General features: G+C 40.3%; 1 protein-coding gene across 2 annotated transcripts in view; it reads left to right on the top strand.

The window, feature by feature from the left end:
* Positions 1-19,877, top strand: part of dync2h1 (dynein cytoplasmic 2 heavy chain 1) — a 310,791-nt gene that overhangs the window by 273,051 nt on the left and 17,863 nt on the right. For both annotated transcript variants that reach the window (XM_078402527.1, XM_078402526.1), the window contains exon 86: positions 2,504-2,593. In XM_078402527.1, coding sequence (XP_078258653.1) covers positions 2,504-2,593 — 90 coding nt within the window. The remainder of the gene's footprint in view (positions 1-2,503; positions 2,594-19,877) is intronic.

Genomic DNA, 19,877 nt, shown 5'->3' with positions numbered 1-19,877 from the left:
CCTTAATTGGTAGATGTGACAATAAACTCTACCTTGAAACTTTGAAGTCAAAAATAGCCTGAAAGAGAAATCTAATTCTTTGGTTAAGTTGAAACTGGAAATTCTGATGCAATGACTTTATTTCATGTTTGTGTCACAAGATTCCCACTAACTCAGCTTGGGATCAACTTTTGATGTCAGTTAAGAAAATATTCTAATTTGAAATAAGCTATTTAAATAAGCCAATAACCATAAGATCTTTATTAAGGAATCGCGATGGTTTTACATTTCATAACCAATATCAAGCTTTATATATCACGTCAAAGTAACAGTTATTACTTTGTCTTGGATAGGACAAAGAAATCCTCATGTCTATTTGTTTATTTACATATTATTAACATCCATACAATTAAAACTACTGAACACCATTAAAACCTTGTATTTATTTTTCTGGCAGTGAAATACCTCTCATATTTAGTGATGGATACAGCAAAGTTCATATTTTATTGCACCTGCATTTATAGGTACCTTAAGAACACTAAGCCAAATCTAGATTTCAAAGTAAATGCCGCATATTTGAAATGAGGGTTTTTTTTTTTCTTGTTCAGTGCAGCCAGTGATTAATTCGTTTACTTAAATGTCAGAACTGTCCTTTGAAGTTGTCATTGTAATTGGGTTTCATTACCTGTAATTAATGGCTAAATTCTGATGTCAAAAATGATTTTCATCTAAAGGTGTTGCCATTATACTAATGAATTGCTCAAAATATTGTTCATTAAAAAATTATATTGGCAATTTTTTATAAATGACAAATTAGCATTGCATCCTTTGGAAAATTCAAAGAGGCACAGTGGCCTTTACTGAAATATTTATCAGCTGTCAGGTTTTGTTTCATGGTATGTACTTAGTAGGAATGTGCACATTTTCAATCTGTGAAAATCATTTAAATATACATTTGTCATTAATACGACATGGAAATAAGCCATTCAGCCCATCAAGTCTACACTGGCTCACAGAGCAATCACATTGATCAATTTATTTCCCTGTAATCTATTTCTTTACACATGCCCATTGACATCCCCTGCTTCTCCCTGAAAACTACTGACACCAGTGTAATTTTATTGTGGCCAATTAACCTACCAGTCAACATGTGGGAGGAAACCAGGGCACCTATGGTAAACTCAAGTAGTCAAAGAGTGATATAGCACAGAAACAGGCCCTTCAGCCCAATTTGCCCATGCTGATCAAGATGTCCATCTACACTAGTCCCATCTGTCTGCATTTGGACCATATCCCTCTAAACCTTTCCTATCCATGTACATGTCCAAATATCTTTTAAATGTTATAGTATCATGAGGATATGTAGAAACTCCACACAGCACCAGAGATCAAAATCAAAGCTGCAATATCAAAGCGTCTTTGAGTGTTTGAAAAGCGCTATATAAATGTAATGCATTATTATTATTATTAATATCTGCGATGGCACCATGCTGCTTTGTGAAATACCTCAAATATACTAGGATTTAAATTACGAAGATACAATTTTTTAAAGCTAAAAATAAAACATGTTCTGCTTTTTTAATTGGTCTAAATCATTTCGTAAAGAATCAGTAACAGCAGTCTTAAAAATCCTTTGAACTGTCACATTTCTTAAATATATTATTTTGTAAAATTGCAATAGTCTCGTGTAAAATTCTAATAAAGCATAAAATATGGTAATACAATATGCCTGAGATTTCTTCCTGTGTCTCCTGAATATTGGCCACATGTTTGGTCCCAAATAATGTCTTATATTAGTCGTGGCAAGAATTACATTTTTGTTTCATTGGAGTGAAATTGATGCTTTGTTGAAATCTTGTAATGAGCTTTATTAAATCATTAGCTCATTTAACATTGTCATTACAGTCAATGGAAAAGAAACTAAGAGAGTGCGTGGAATTATCAACAAGCTTTCAGTGGCAATGATGTCCAAAAAACTCATGGAACGTCATTAATAACATGTCTGGTTCTCCAAAATCTTTCAAATTGAAATTACCATCTTTGCCCATTGTGGCCTGTATGTTATCAGGGACCAATACCAATATGCCATGAAATGGCCAAGCAAGTCGATCAGTTCATGGACAATAATAGGGTTTTCAATGAGTGCCAGCTCTGCCAGTAATGCCCGCATTGTGTGGATAAATGAATAAAACAAGCTGCCAATTTGTAATTGGCCATTTTGAACCAGAGATCAACTCACTTATTATCTCAGCCTTTAATTTTTTTTAGTTTAGATTTAATAGATTGTTTTTTTGTATTCATATTCCCAATTTATGGGGAGAAGGCAGAAGAATGGGGTTGAGGGGGAAAGATAGACCAGCCATGATTGAATGGCAGAGTAGACTTGATGGCCTAATTCTGCACCTACAATTTATGAACTTATGAACATATAATAGGTTTTTGTGAACCATGTCGGAGAATTACCCCACTTGGAATAAATATTCATCGGGGTCTGTATTCTAAATGTTTAACTTTATTTGTACAGTGTCCTTTGAGCTGGCAGAACAAGTGGGAAGGGCCTGAAGACCCCTTGCAGTACCTCAGAGGATTGGTTGCTCGAGCTCTTGCAATACAGGTAAATATGAATACTAAAATCAAACACAAAATGCTTTGAAGGATTTATTGGAAACAGAAGGGCATTTTTTCATAAATATTGATGTTTGATTCATGTACATCAACTGAACGGAATGTGGAGTCTCCAAGGAGTAAACACACTCTTTTTTGTTTCCTTCAGTTTTGGCTTACATTCTTTGTGCTAATCATTAAAAAATCATTACTTTCAAATTAGTTCACAGGTTTAATGAAGAGTTGCCGTAATTTTTATTCACCTCATTAGACTTTGGCTAACACTGTTACAAGGCACATAGTTATACGTTCAAAAGTTGAGCAGAGAAAGCTTCTGAGAAATGGTATGTGTGGTTAGGTGATTTTGTGTATTTTGGGTCATATTTTTAAACTACGGGAAACTAAATCCAAAATGAGGGCTTCAAAAAGTGCCACAAACCTGAGCCGGTTATACTGTGCCATTGTTAAAATACACAAGGATAAAGTTGACCAGGTTACATGCTAACTCTTGACTTTTCAGCCTCCTACACTGTTCCAGCAACACCCAACATAAGCTTGAGGGAGGCAGCTGAACTGTGAATCAATCTCAACGGTTGAATGCCTCCATTGCCAGCAGTTCTCTGCACTAGCGTATCTCACGGATGCTCATCAATTGTTTCACTTAAGACCAAGTGCACTGATGGATTCTTAGAAGCATAACAGTACAAAGTTCCAGGGCAATTCATAATCTCTTAATTCATTGGAGTACTCAGGCAATAGCTGCAAATGTCATTTCACTTGACTGAGACCTTCTCCCACGTTTCAGCCTCGGTTTCTTTTAATTTGCAGCAAAATCTCAAACAATGCAGCCCATTTAGTGTATCTGTCTATTCAATCACAGACCTAATCATAGTTTGACTGGCACACAGAGGTCCTACTTCTCCCACAAAGCTTTTGCAAAAGCACCAATGCTTCAAATAGATTATCTATCTATTCTGTCATTCTTCAAACAACTGACTTTTTAGTGATACTTTTGAAACATGACATGATCTTACGATCATTAGCACGTGTCAAAATGAATCTGATTTAAGATTATCCTCACATTTCCAACCGGCACTCTATTACAGTACTATGGAATTTCTGAGGAGATCTTACCTCTTCAGTCAATCACCATTATAATTGGAGGTGAGCTTTCTTGGTTGGAACTACAGTCCCTGCAGAAAATGACATCTGTAACATTGAATTAAGTTGTGCTAAAGGTTGATGAGAACGTGGGGAGGATAAAAAAAAGGATTTGTGCAGGATTTCTGTAAATGGGTGGTTGGTGGGTGTGCTGACTCAGTGGGCCAAATGGCCTGTTGTCATAGTGTATCTCTCAATAACTCTATGACTCGTGGTCCAAGAGATTTATCACACCTATTTCCGCCCTGTATCTCTAAACTAAACTAATAATATTTATGATTCTTCGTGATAATTGCTGGAGGAAATTGACTAGTAAAATACAGAAAAGAAAGAAAGACAGTTTATTTAACTCATTGGCAATTTCATGAAGTCTTCAAATACTTTACAACCAATGTAGCACTTTCTTGAAATGTGCAATTATTGTTGAAAGACTTGAACTTATCACTTGTCCATCAACATTTGAATCTTACAGATTGAAAATTTCAGCTTGTCTTGTTTTGAACCAGTACTTGAAATTTGTAAATAGTTTAGTAACATACAACTGACTTCAACAATTTATAAAACGTTACAATGATCTCTTTTCACATAGGAAGTAAAAATGTAATAACCTTCAAGAGATATGATGAAATTACCAGCTAAACTGCCTATAAGCTACAACACAAACAATCCATTATTGTATGAATGTCAAGGTCTTTCATCCAATACTCACCCATCACATTGTAGGCATTACAATTAAAAACACAATAATTTACTGCCAGTTTTTCTAACCTTGATGAGTTGTACTTTCCTCAGAGGTAAAGCAGAATTTTACGAGCAGCTCAAATCTATTGAAAATTTGTGTAATTATATAACTTATAGTTAACCTCAAAATGTATCTTTTTGAATAGAAACATAGAAACATAGAAAATAGATGCAGGAATAGACCATTCGGACCTTCGAGTCAGCACTGCCATTCAATATGATCATGGCTCATCATCCAAAATTAGTACCCCCGTCCGGCTTTTTCCCCATATCCCTTGATTCCCTTAGTCCTGAGAGCCAAATCGAACTCTCTCTTAAAAACTTCACTTCCCTTCATGCAGTACAGGGAAGAGCCCAATTAGCAACCTAGAATTTCTCTTGCAGATTGTTATGTTTTTATGTGCTACCCAAAAACAATTTCTTTAAATCTTTATTATTACTGACCACCTGCTTTCTGCCATTATTCTTAGACCTGTGAACCTCAACCTTCCCCAAGATCAATTTATATATAATATAGCCGGGCGTGGACCCGTTGGCCCAAATTTCTCCTGCGGGCCCGGCAACCCTCCCCCAACTGATGACACTCACACACTCCATCCCCCTTCAACCCCCCTTAAAACTCCCCCGTGGCCGGGGGCGGGCGAGAGGGGAGAGGAAAGGGGAGAGGGAACCACTCATCGCGGCCTCAGGCGACAATGACGGCGGCCAGCAGCAGGAGAGCTCTCGTCACCCCCCCCCCCCCCCCCCTCATTGGCCGCCACTCCCATCGCTCCCCTCTGAGCGGCAACCCTTCCCCAACTGCACAGGCACAGACCCGGCAGCCATCTTATATAAGTATTAGATCAACAGGCCCCAACTGCGCATGCGCGGATTCGTTGGGTTCCCATTGTGACATCAAACACGGAGGTAGCCAATCAGGACGTGCCGGACCCCACGTGGGGGGCGGAGGTGGTAGAATTCATTTAGGTCATGGCCTTATTGGTTATGAGTATTGGATCAAATACTGTTGTGTTGTAGCTTACAGGCAGTTTAGGTGGTAATTTCATTACAGCGGAAAGGGGATACAATGTGGTGCATCAAATTAGTGAGTACTTAGTACTGCTAGATCAGCTTTGTTTAGAACTTATTATTAGTATTATTATAGTTAGAGCTTACCAGCACTAGCAGCCCAAAGCCTACCCAAACATAGGTTACACATCAACTCCTTCTGTCCATGATCATCTCCTGAACTAAGCCTTGATCATTTCCACAGCACCCCTCCTCGGATTACCTGCCACTGGGATCTTCCTGTCTCAACACACCTATTTTCTTTCCTCTCAATCTCCTTTTCTCCACAATAAGGGTGATAGTCTTGGCTGGGATGTATCAAATATGTTACGTTGCTCTTCAATTTTCTTGTTTTCTGAGAACATTAAATTGCATTATCAATAAATGGCTGTTTTCAGCTTGTAATAGTTGGTGTATATAAAATGTGAGTCATGGTCCCACATATTTATATCCTCATCCTTAATAAGGGTGATAGTCTTGGCTGGGATGTATCAAATCTGTTAGGCTGCTCTTCAGTTTTCTTGTTTTCTAAACATTTCTTTGTGTTTTGCTTTTGCAAATTAAATGGAAGCCCACATTTCTAGTCACTAACTTCTTAAATGGCTTTACATTATGTATCTTGATAAGCAACTTTAGGAGGCAAAATGTGCATGACAGGTTTTATTGTCAAGTTTCTGCCATCAATTGACAAATTACCAGATTTGCTGAACTAATTTTCAGAAATTGCCTTTGTGGGATTTGAACTCAATTCTGCTGGGTGGTTAATTATTCACAATATCCTCTGGAGTTGCTATGACTCTCTGAATATGAGTGGCCATCTGTTACATCAATTTGGGATATTTGCCATGATTGTCTTCAAGTATAGAATATGAAAAGAGGATGTTAGAATAGAACTGCAAAAACAGTATCTGTTCCACAGAGACTTTGTTCTCTTAGTTATTACAGGACCACCAGGTTCACCATTACAATGGCCTAATCATCAGAAATATGCAATTAAAATCCAGATTTTAGTAAGTAGTTTAGTGTAGTTTCATTTTAGTTTTGAGAAACAGTGCAGAAAAACTTCCTTCGGCTTACAGAGTCTATGCCGACCATTAATCACCCATTCACACTAGTTCCATCGCATCCTATACACTCGGGGCAATTTACAGAAGCCAATTAATCTACAAACCTGCACATCTACAATTAACCTACGAACCTGAGTCTCTGGTGCCGTGAGGCAGCACCTCAACTGCTGTGCCACTGTGCTGCCCTCTAAATGCTATAACCCACAGCATCGTCAGTTCCTTAATGATCTCTAACATAACTTAGTAAACATGCCTTCGTACAAAGTTTCATGTTATGTTATTTATCTCTTTTACTAACAATGTTTAATGTGCACATGTCCCGTGGGTGGCTAAATAAGCTTCAAGGGAACTCTCAAAGCTAATTAGGGGTTGGATAGCATGAGTGATGAGAATATTCAAGGGAGACAGCACATCCAATTTCTTCTCTCAACATTATTGTTATTCAACTACATTGAATTTTCAATCTCTCTAGTCGTCATCAATGTTGAAGTTGGGGCCTTCCTTTTTCTGAACAGCTGATAGTAATAATGGGAATGGACAGCCTCACATATCACATCTTAACTATTAGCTCAAATTACAAATTCTTTTATCATCGTAAATCTCGGTTAGATTGCCTCTTGATCTTCTGTATTCAAGAGAATGCAAGGCTAGCTTTTGCATTTCTATCTACGAATGATAAGTGGTTTTGAATATCTAAAGAAAATCGCCTTGCACCTTCCCATATTGAACTCTCCCAGACAACAATTCTCTTAATTTACTTTATATATCATTTGTACTTCCAATTACAAGCTTTACCCAAAATTATGAGAGAAGTGGTAGAGAAATTTAATCAGTTGATTAATTAAAATTAAATTTGCTGCATTTATTAACAGATGTTATGCACAAAATCATTACCTCCACCAAACATTAGCTCCCCTTTCTCTCCTGCTGTGTCTTTCTCTGACTTGTTCTGTCTACCTTCTGTGTCTGTCTGTTGCTATGTCTGTCTCACTCAGTCTCTGTCTGTCTCTCCTCTCTTGTTCTGTCTATTTCTCTCACCATGCTTGTCTGTCTGTCACCAAAATACCACCTTTTCTCAATCAACTCAATAATCTCTTCATCTTCATCTCAACCCTCTCCTCTCCCTCTCCCTCTCCCTCTCCCCCTCTCTCCCCCCCTCCCTCTCTCCCCCCCCTCCCTCTCTCCCCCCCTCCCTCTCTCTCCCCCCCTCTCTCCCCCCCTCTCTCTCCCCCCTCTCTCTCCCCCCCTCTGTCCCCCCCTCTGTCCACCCCTCTCTCTCCACCCCTCTCTCTCCCCCCTCTGTCCCCCCCTCTCTCTCCACCCCTCTCTCTCCCCCCCTCTCTCTCCCCCCCTCTCTCTCTCCCCCCTCTCTCGCTCCCCCCCTCTCTCTCTCCCCCCTCTCTCTCTCCCCCCTCTCTCTCTCCCCTCTCTCTCTCCCCCCTCTCTCCTCCCCCTCTCTCTCCCCCTCTCTCCCCCCCTCTCTCCCCCCCCCTCTCTCTCCCCCCCTCTCTCTCCCCCCCTCTCTCTCCCCCCCTCTCTCTCCCCCCTCTCTCCCCCCTCTCTCTCCCTCTCTCTCTCCCTCTCTCTCTCCCCTCTCTCCCCCTCTCTCCCCTCTCTCTCCCCTCTCTATCCCTCTCTCTCTCCTCTCCCCCCCCCCCCCCCCTCCCTCCCCCCTCTCTCTCCCTCTCTCTCTCTCTCTCTCTCTATCTCTCTCTCTCTCTCTCTCTCTCTCTCTCTCTCTCTCTCTCTCTCTCTCTCTCTCTCTCTCTCTCTCTCTCTCTCTCTCTCTCTCTCTCTCTCTCTCTCTCTCTCTCTCTCTCTCTCTCTCTCTCTCTCTCTCTCTCTCTCTCTCTGTCTCTCTCTCGCCCTCTTTCTCTCTCCCCTTGCCCTTTCTCTCTCCCCTTGCCCTCTCTCTCTCCCCTCACCCTCTCTCTCCTTGCTCTCTCTCCCTCTCCTCACCCTCTCTCTCTCTTTCCTCGCCCTCTCTCTCTTTCTCTCTCTCTCCTTGCCCTCTCTCTCTATCTCACTCTCCCAATCCCTCCTCGCCCTCTCCCTCCCGCATCCTGCCTCTTTTGCACTCACCCAGCCTTCTCTCACATCCCTCTTCTTCCACCTTGTCTCTGTCTTCACACCCTCTCCCACCAGCTCCCTTACTTCCTTTCCCTCCTGCAGGTTGAATTGCCCAACCTCATTCATTAGAAGCAAGGAGCTAGTGCTTTAAAGGAAGAATGAAATTTATGATTGATCTTTATTGAGGCTGGGAAGGGTGAGATATTTAATGTGTTGATCCTGCAAAGGGTACACTAATTGATACAACTTGCTTCACATCCTTGCCAAAAATGATCAACAACTCCACCGAGGCATTACCTAAATTTTTACTTTCTTTGGAAATTATTGAGCAACTTTTATAAAAGCCATCTGACACCCAGTATCTATTTTATAGCCTAAATTAAAAATAAACCTTGTATTCTAATACCTTTATATCTGCTATTGTATGTATTCAAGGCTGGCCATGGTGATAATAACTAGCAATTAAATAAAACTACAAAACATAACTGATGTTTAAACTGTATGATGAAAGAGAAGGATGTATGATTCCTTATATGATGTGATACATATTTCCAAATGAAATAGAAACATAGCAACATAGAAAATAGGTGCAGGAGGAGGCCATTCGACCCTTCGAGCCAGCACAGCCATTCATTGTGATCATGGCTGATCATCCATAAATCAATACCCTGTGCCTGCCTTCCCCCCATATCCCTTGATTCCACTAGCCCTTAGAGCTCTATCTAACTCTCTTAAATCCATCCAGTGATTTCCACAAATTCACAACTCTCTGGGTGAAAAAGTTACTTCTCACCTCAGTTTTAAATGGCCTCCCCTTTATTCTTAGACTGTGGCCCCTGATTCTGGACTCGCCCAACATTGGGAACATTTTTCCTGCATCTAGCTTGTCCAGTCCTTTTATAATTTTATATGTCTCTATAAGATCCCCTCTCATCCTTCTAAACTCCAGTGAATACAAGCCTAGTCTATTCAATCTTTCCTCATATGACAGTACCGCCATCCCAGGGATCAATCTCGTGAACCTATGCTGCACTGCCTCAATTACAAGAATATCCTTCCTCAAATTAGGAGACCATAACTGTACACAATACTCCAGATGTGGTTTTACCAGGCCCCTATACAACTGCTGAAGAACCTCTTTACTCCTATACTGCAATCCTCTCGTTATGAAGGCCAACATTCCATTAGCTTTCTGCACTGCCTGCTGTACCTGCACGCCAACGTTCAGTGACTGGTGTACAAGGACACCCAGGTCTCGCTGCACCTCCCCCTTACCTAACCTGACACCATTGAGATAATAATCTGCCTCCTTGTTTTTGCCGCCAAAGTGGATAACCTCACATTTATCTACATTATACTGCATCTGCCACGCATCTGCCCACTCACTCAACCTGTCCAGGTCACCCTGCAACCTCCGAACATCCTCTTCGCAGTTCACACGGCCACCCAGCTTTGTGTCATCCGCAAACTTGCTAGTGTTACTTCTAATTCCTTCATCCAAATTATTAATATATATGGTAAACAGTTTCGGCCCCAACACCGAGCCTTGCGGCACTCCACTCGCCACTGCCTGCCATTCTGAAAAGGACCCGTTTACTCCTACTCTTTGCTTCCTGTCTGCCAACCAATTCTCTATCCATGTCAACACCCTACCCCCAATACCATGTGCTCTAATTTTGCTCACCAATCTCCCGTGTGGGACCTTATCAAAGGCTTTCTGAAAGTCAAGATGCACTACATCCACTTGCTCCCCTTCATCCATTTTACTTGTCACATCCTCAAAAGATTCCAGAAGATTAGTCAAGCATGATTTCCCTTTCATAAATCCATGCTGACTTGGACTTATCCTTTTACTGCTATCTAAATGCACCGTTATTACCTCTTTAATAATTGACTCCAGCATCTTCCCCACCACTGATGTCAGGCTAACTGGTCTGTAATTCCCCGTTTTCCCTCTAGCTCCTTTCTTGAAAAGTGGGATAACATTAGCTATCCTCCAATCCACAGGAACTGATCCTGAATCTATTGAACATTGGAAATAACCTATGGTAGATGATAGGGCTTTCTCCATCGCTGCTCCCACCCTCTGGAACTCACTACCTCAGACCATCAGAGACTCCTCCTCACTCACCACATTCAAAACATCACTGGTCTCACCTGTTCAGCACTGCCTTCAACCACTGACCGTCACCTCACCTTATTTTTCCTTTTCTGTTCGTTTACTTATTTATTTTATTTTTTTCTATGTTTTAGTAAACCCTGTAAAGCGTCTTTGAGTTTTTAGAAAAGCGCTATACAAATGTAATGCATTATTATTATTATTATTATTATTATAATTGGAACCGGATGGACAGGTGGAAGTAGGTGGAGGAGGGGGAGGGGATGGGAAAAGTGAACAAAGAGGGAAGAAACCTAGGTTGGCAGATGAGTGTGTTTGGGGGAATAATACCAAGGGGGTTTACCTGAATTTGGGTAATTCAATCATACTTTTGGATCTTCAACTTCATTATCATGGAACATCTTGTCTTGCTGAATTGATTTGGGTAATCATTTCACAATCTGTCTCCATTAACTTCAGCTAAAGATTGAATGAGTGAGCCAGGTCAAAATTTCAAGTATTAGAGAACTTAAATATGACTTGCTGAATTTTGTCTAATGGGAGGAGTTAATGTTCTTCACAATTTAGTTTGACCTATATATACTTGATATATCCATTACGATTGAAATCAACTTTGAGAAAAGACATGCAACATTCATTATTTAATTTTAAGCAGAAAATTGAGTTTCCTGTTTCACACTCATATCTCTGCTGGCACAAAGATGACATGCACGTGTTAGTAGTTTTATGCCACCTGGCATCTGATTTAAACTTAAAAGGATTGTTTTTATGCAGTATTTAAAGAGCAGAGAAAGCCATGCACACATACATTTCATACCAGTCATAGTTGTAGCAATATGCCATTAGGTTAAACAATTAGGTTTAAATTACTGAATAGACATGTCTCTCATGAGGTACCTACAGTGTCATATTACAGTCACAAGGTGAACCGATTTTCCCTTGTAAGAATTTTTATACCATAAGATTAGATTACATTGCAAAAATTGACCTTAAGAGTCTATTTCAAATGCTGCCAGTTGTTTTGCATTCTTACATTTTGTGGTATTCTTAACGTTAATTGTACACTATGTAATCCAAAATGTAGATGTGTTGTCATGTAGGAAGTGAAGTATTGCCAGGTTTTGAAATCTTCCCTAAACTGCCCTCAACACGGTGGTACATTTGAAGGTCACCTGATCTTCAGAGGTTGTTTGCCCATTGGCCATCAATGTTCAGAAAGGTGTTGGGGAAGATTCTGAGGGGCAGGATTTATGTTCATTTGGAAAAGGCAGGGGCTGATTAGCAGTCAGCATGGTTTTGTGCAGGGGAGATCACATCTCGCAAATCAGAATGAGGTATTTGACGAGATAACCAAGCAAATTGATGAAAGTAGAGCAATGGATATGGTTTGCTAGGTCTTTTGACATGAAACCAGATATTCAGCTGGTCCAAAAGGTTAAGGCACAAAGGTTCAGAGGCAAATTGGCAAGTTGGGTCCAAGATTGGCTTGGTAATCAGAGGAAGAGGGTAATGAATATTTAGAATAGCTGGCAGAGGAGGTGTTGGAGCTAGATATATTTACAGTGTTTAAAAGGTGTATAGGGATGGAGTAGAAAAATATGGGCCCAATGCAGGCAAATGGGATTCGTGAGGGTGGGCCTCACTAGTTAGCATGGAAAAGGTGGGACGAAAAAGCCTGTTTCTGGCTGTATGTTTCTATAATTCTATTCTTGTATGGCATTAACGCTTATCCGAAGTTATTTCACAAATATTTACATTTTATATCTCAAACAAAGTGTGAAATTATGCTAAATATTGCATGCCTCCTGCTGTTAACTACAATTTGAGTAACAGAAAAAAAAAAGATAAATTGCTGAGCTGCCCTTTGTCATTCTCTATGGATAACTCTCACCATCTCCATTAGTAGGCAGCACGGTGGCGCAGTGGTAGAGTTGCTGACTTACCGCGCCAGAGACCCGGGTTGGATCCTGACTATGGGTGCTGTCTGCACGGAGTTTGTACGTTCTCCATGCCTGGGTTTTCGCCGGGTGCTCCGGTTTCCTCCCACACTCCAAAGACATACATGTTTGTAGGTTAATTGGCTTCAGTAAAGTTGTAAATTGCCCCTAGTGTTTAGGTTAGTGCTAGTGTACGAGGGATTGCTGGGCAGTGCGGACTTAGTGGGCCGAAGGGCTTGTTTCTGTACTGTATCTCTAAACTAAACTAAACTAAATTAAACTAAACTAAACTACTGTATATCCTGAAACTCATCCTGAATTCCATTTGGTACTGGGTTTCAAATACTCCAAAGACGTACAGGTATGTAGGTTAATTGGCTGGGTAAATGTAAAAAAATTGTCCCTAGTGGGTGTAGGATAGTGTTAATGTACGGGGATCGCTGGGCGGCACGGACTTGGAGGGCCGAAAAGGCCTGTTTCCGGCTGTATATATATGATATGATATGATATGATACATTGTGTTGCAGATGTCTTCCAAATCCAGTAAATTGCAATGAGACATCCATGTGGCATTGGGCCATTCTCCCATGAAATTTCCCTGTTCCTGGAATCTATTTGTGTGTAAATATCTATAATTTTGAGTTATTTAGCAATTTTTGGTCTGTAAGGAACAAAGGGTTTCTGCAATGCTAGACTTTCAGATATGCCTTGATTACTCTTGGAACAAGTTATTTATAGTTCGTTCCATTGTTAGGAAAACCATCCTCTGCATAATGTTAAAGTTATTTTCAGCAGATTGACTGTGATACAGTATTTGAATTGTATCTGAATCCTTTTCAATTTATTGTGCCTTACTTCATAGGGTCTCACAGAGTGGAAACAGGCCCTTTGGCCCAATTTGCCCACACCGACCAACATATCCCATCTACACTAGTCCCACCTGCTTTTGTTTGGCCCATATCCCTCCAAACTTGTCCTATCCATGTACCTGTCTAATTGTTTCCTAAACGTTGCAATAGTGCCTCCCTTAACTACCTCCTCTAGCAGCTCGTTCCATACACCCATCACCCTTTAATGTGAAAAGGTTATCCCTCAGATTCGTATTAAACCTTCACCTTAAACCTATGTCCTCTGGTTCTCGATTCTCCTACCCTGGGCAAGAGACTCTGTTTGTGTACCCAATCTATTCCTCTCATGACATGTAACATGTGACTAACTACATGTAAAAAAAATCTGTTCTTTAGTTACATTCAATTATTATGAACTGCAAACCATTCTTTCCATTGGAATTCACTGTAACTGATCTGCTGAAATGACTGATGTATTTTTCACCCCTTACCAAGCATTCTGGGTGAATTGACAAATTCTACAACTCATTCTACAAATGCTGAGTAAAGGTGAATGGCAGCAGGCCAAGGTTCAGACTATGAATGTATGATTTAGAACTGGCAATGTACCACTGGTGTGCTAGAGAGACATATGTACTGTCATTGTAGAGCTTCAAAAATGCAGTAGACAGTTATGCAATCTGCACTATATGTGCAACGCTATCAGTAATAAATCCGTGTTCTAGCGGTTTCTCTTTTATCTATGCTCTGCAAGACCAGTAAAGTACCATCCGAGACGTATAGAATGATGCGCTCTTGGCTGATTTCCATTGACATGTTTTGAAGTGTACAGCTGCTTTGGGCGTTTCATTGCTTTTAAAGGTTGGTGCATTAATATTGTGCCAAATAGTTTAGTCGCTGAGCTGCTCTTTCTTATTCTCTTTGGATAACTCGCACCAAACTCAGCCTGAATTCCATTTTGGTATAAGGATTCAAATACTGATGTTTGCATTGTGTTGCAGACTTCTGCCACCTGAGTGAATAAATTCAGTTCTATTATTAGCAATTGTGGTAATTTTTGCCTTCACCGCTTGGACAAGGTGCATTGGGCACTTTGTTTATGGAAATGAGGAACCCGATACATTTCCCTCCTTTACCAAGCCAGTTCTACAAAGCAATACTTAAGTTAATTGCTGGGGGCTTCCACCAGAAGCTACGTTTTAAAAATGTACTTTATTGAATATGGAACCTGACATTCATAGCGACGACTCGTGGTTCTACATTGGAAACCACAGGCTGTTGCCAATCACATCACCCCCCTATTGCTACCTCGCTTCCCCTCCCAGTCAATACCTTTCTCTATCTTCCAATTATTATCCCTAGGGGGAGGTCCTGTTGCAGTTATATATGATGTTGGTGAGGCCACATTTAGAGCATTGTGTTCAGTTCTTGGGCCATGTTATAGGAAAAATGTTGTCAAGTTGGGAAGGGTACAGAGATGATTTACGAAGATGTTGCCAGGACTCGAGGGTCTGAGCTACATTGAGTAGGCTGTGACTCTATTTCTTGGAGCACAGGAGGATGAGGGCTGGTTGACAAAGAAAACACAAAGTGCTAGAGTAATTCAGTGGGTCAGGCAACATCTCTGGAGGACTCAGGCAGCATCTCTCTAGGCTCTGTTCTGGGTCGGACAGAATGTAGTAGGGCTGGAAAGCTGGAACAGAGGTGGGGGTGGGACAAAGCCGAGCAAACGATGGGTGGATACTGGTGGGGGGGTATCGATTGGCAGTCAAATCTCTTGCACATCTTTAAAAGAGTAGCATGGAATCATTTATTTTGTCCTGAGAAATCATGCAAGTCCTCAGTTTACCAAAACAATGCACCTCTAATAATGCAGCTCTGCCTCTGCTCTGCAATGTAATGTTAGCATCGAATTCTGTGCTCAAATTTCTCCAGTGAAATTTCATTTTAAATGTCCATACATAAGTTTTGGCAAATTTCCTTTTCATGAGCATCACAGTCCCATTTCATTGTTTAATTGATCAATCAGTCTTTAAAGATTTTACTTCTGAAATATTTTACACAATCTTTGCTTTCATCCTTTACAATTTGCTTGTGGTGCCATTTAATCTTCTTTGCATATCTTTGGTGGTCTTAATCGATATTCTTACCATGTCCTTTTCTTAATATTTTTAAACGTTTTAAGTTTTCCCCTTCACAAAATCTTTTGTAAAACATACTTAGTTTTGCACATTAAAGATTTCATTTTTTAATAAGTTGCATCTGGCAGTTGTATCTTAAAAAATAAATTTAAAGATAATCTTTTCTTGCAAATCCTTTCCTCTATATTGTTCCTCCAATGTTAATGTCCTCATACATGTCATAATCACTCGTTGAAACTGACATTCTTACTCCCTTTTATGTGGTGTCATTATCTACTCTTAAGATTCAAAATAATCTCGTATTGTTGGAGTGCACAAAGTTCAGACAGTCTGTCTGAAGAAGGGACCCAACCCGTATCGTCACCTATCTATGTCCGTCAGGGATGCTGCTTGATCCTCTGAATTACTCCAGCACTTTGTGTTTGACAAATGCATCTACATTTCCTTGTGTCTGCATCTTATTTTGTTACATGGAATATAAAAACCTTCAGAAGAACCCATCCAGAATTATGTGGGCATGTGTGTTTTCACCATGATTATCTTAAGATGAGTGTGTATACTTTCAGGACTAATGCCTGTGCAGATTGTTTATTTAGAATATGTTAATTACTATTAGAAGATTGAAATTCCCGAGGGTCACAGTTGAAGACGAGGCATTAGCCTGTCTTACAACATTGCAACTCTTCCTTTGGACTGTTGGAAGGTTTATTGGTCCTGTCAGATTCGCTAGTGTACCTGGCCAAAACCAGAGGTTGTTATGCATTTCGATTGCAATCAAGCTTTCCTGGTTCATTAACTACTTTAGCTTACTATTCAACTGTATAACTGCACCAAACCATTTGCATCAGCAAGTCCTTTCTGCGAGGTGCTGATGTCGACAAATATCTCTGAACCTTGAAACTAGTTCGGAGGCAACCGAAGCTGACTGTACATTGTCTAGAAATCTATCAGAATACTTTGGACTTTCCCTATGGATTATTTTATTAACAAACAAAAGATTGAGGGAGGTTTTCAGATGTCTCACTGAACCCATTATGAGTCGAAGCAATCATCACAATACCTACTATGAAGAAATAGTCCCATTAGTGCTTCCTACTGATGTTGTACCACAGATATGCCTACTTATTTATTGATAATAGCACACAGGAAAATCATTAGGGGCCAGACTACCAATTTAACAAATGTAATTACAGAATTGAAGGGTAGAAGCCCTGTGGGAGTGATTTCTTATCTCAAATGAAAATGATTCATTTAGTTTTGTTTATTGTCATATACAACAGAGTGCAATGAAACTCCTTGCTAACATGAAGCTCTCAGAGTAAAGAGTATACATACAGTAATGATAAATGCGAGGTATGTAGGTTAATTTGACTGGGTGAAATGTAAAAAATTGTCCCTAGTGTGTGTAGGATAGTGTTAATGTGCGGGGATTGCTGGGCGGCGCGGACTTGTTGGGCCGAAAAGGCCTGTTTCCGCGCTGTATATATATTATATGATATGATATGATATGATATGATAAACAGCAGAAAAGTGCAAGATTGAAGTGCAATTTAAAGTAGTGCAAAAAAGATAAAAATACAATACCAGAATAACTGAATGAGGTAGTGTTAAGAGTAAGAGTAGGTGACAGCACCTCACTGGTGGGTGAAAGGGTGATCAGTTCACGAGTTGAGTTGAGTTTAGTTTATTGACATGTGTACCGAGGAACATTGAAAAGCTTTTGTTACATGCTAACCAGTCAGCGGAAAGATAGTACAGGGTTGAAATTGAGCCATCCACAGTGTACAAACAGTAGAGATTTAAAAGAGTGGAGCAACTGTAATGCGTGATTACAGATTCACGTCTGTGACTAGCACACAAAGAGTCGCCTGTATTGAACACCATCTTTGGAGTCTGATAGCAGTGAGGAAGAAGCTGTTCTTATGTTGTACGTAAGAGCTTTCAAGCTCCCAGAAGATGGAAAGGAATAAAGTGAATGGCCAGGGTGAGAGGCATCCTTGAGCATACTTTCAGCCTTCCTGATACAATGTACCATGAAGATGGACTGAATGAAGCCTGTGATGGACTGGGCTATGTTCACCACTCTCTGGAGATTTAGGCAGTCAAGAGCAGAGTACCTTCTTCAGAACTTGTGTAGAGGGTTGAGGGAATCCCCGTGGACAAGCTTAATTTTCTAAGAAAGTAAATACACTGATGCAATCAACGTCTCAATGTCAAGGGACTAGCTTAGGTTGCTGATGATATACAGTGCCCTCCATAATGTTTTGGACAAAGATCCATCATTTATTTATTTGCCTTTGTACTCCACAATTTGAGATTTGTAATAGAAAAAATCACATGGTTAAAGTGCACATCGTCAGATTTTATTAAAGGCCATTTTTACACATTTTGTTTTCACATGTAGAAATTACAGCTGTGTTTATATATTATCCCCCCATTTCAGGGCACCATAATGTTTGGGACACATGGCTTCACAGGTGTTTGTAATTGCTCAGGTATATTTAATTGCCTCCTTAATGCAGGTATTAAAGCACCTAGTCTTTCCTCCAGTCTTTCCATCACCTTTGGAAACTTTTATTGCTGTTTATCAACATGAAGACCAAAGTTATGCCAATGAAAGGCAAGGAAGCCATTATGAGACTGAGAAACAAAAATAAAACTGTTAGGGACATCAGCCAAACCTTAGGCTTACCAAAGGTAGACACACAAAAGCTGGAGTAACTCAGTGGGTCAGGCAGCATCTCTGGAGAGAAGGAATGGGTGATGTTTCGGGTCGAGACCCTTCTTCAGGCTTACCAAAATCAATTGTTTGGAACATCATTACAAAGAAAGAGAGCACTGGTGAGCTTACAAATCCAAAAGGGACTGGCAGGCCAAGGAAGACCTCCTTAGCTGATGACAGAATTCTCTCTACAATAAAGAAAAATCCCCAAACACCTGTCTGAAAGATCAGAAACACCCTTCAGGGGTCAGGTGCAGTTCTTGGTTCTTGGTCCTCCAAAATATTCCAAGTGGAATTTAAACTGGAGGTGGATTTAAACTGGAGGTGGATTTGTCAATGACCACTGTCCGCAGAAGACTTCATGAACAGAAATACCCTGCAAGATGCAAACCACTGGTTAGCTGCAAAAATAGGGTGGCCAGGTTACAATTTGCCAAGAAATACTTAAAAGTTTTCCAAAACTATTGGTCTGGACAAAGGTCTTGTGGACAGATGAGGCAAAGATTAACTTATATTAGAGTGATGGCAAGAGCAAAGTATGGAGGAGAGTAAGAACTGCCCAAGATACAAAGCATACCACCTCATGTGTGAAACACGGTAGTGGGTGTGTTATGGCCTTGGCATGTATGGCTGCTGAAGGTACTGGCTCACTTATCCTCATTGATGATACAACTGCTGTTGGTAATAGCATAATGAATTCTGAAGTGTATAGACGCATCCTATCTGCTCAGGTTCAAACAAATGCCTCAAAAATCATTGGCCGGCAGTTCATTCTAAAGCAAGACAATGATCCCAAACATACTGCTAAAGCAACAAAGGAGTTTTTCCAATTTAAAAAATGGTAGATTCTTGAGTGACCAAGTCAATCACCCAATCTGAACCCAATTGAGCATGCCTTATATATGCTGAAGAGAAAACGGAAGGGGACTAGTCCCCAAAACAAGCCTAAGCTAAAGCTGGCTGCAATACAGGCCTGGCAGAGCATCACCAGAGAAGACACCCAGCAATTGGTGATGTCCATGAATCACAGACTTCAAGCAGTCATTGCATGCAAAGGATATGCAACAAAATACTAAACATGACTACTTTCATTTACATGACATTGCTGTGTCCCAAACATTATGATGCCCTGAAATGGGGTGACTATGTATAAACACTGCTGTAATTTCTACATGGTGAAACCAAAATGTATCAAAATGGCCTTTATTAAAATCTGACAATGTGCACTTTAACCACATGTGAGTTTTTCTATTACAAATCTCAAATTGTGGAGTACAGAGGCAAATAAATAAATGATGGGACTTTGTCCCAAACATTATGGAGGGCACTGTAAACTTTACCACCAAACAAGCTATAATTATGAGCTCCTCAAAGATATTGAGTGGGATACATTTATTATATCGATTAGTTTATTGTCATATACACCAGAGTGCAATTAAAT

The sequence above is a fragment of the Rhinoraja longicauda genome, chromosome 7, assembly GCF_053455715.1.
Source record: "Rhinoraja longicauda isolate Sanriku21f chromosome 7, sRhiLon1.1, whole genome shotgun sequence".
NCBI lineage: Eukaryota > Metazoa > Chordata > Chondrichthyes > Rajiformes > Arhynchobatidae > Rhinoraja > Rhinoraja longicauda.
The sequence above is the reverse complement of the archived record's forward strand: the minus strand, read 5'-3'. Positions and strand labels throughout refer to the sequence as shown.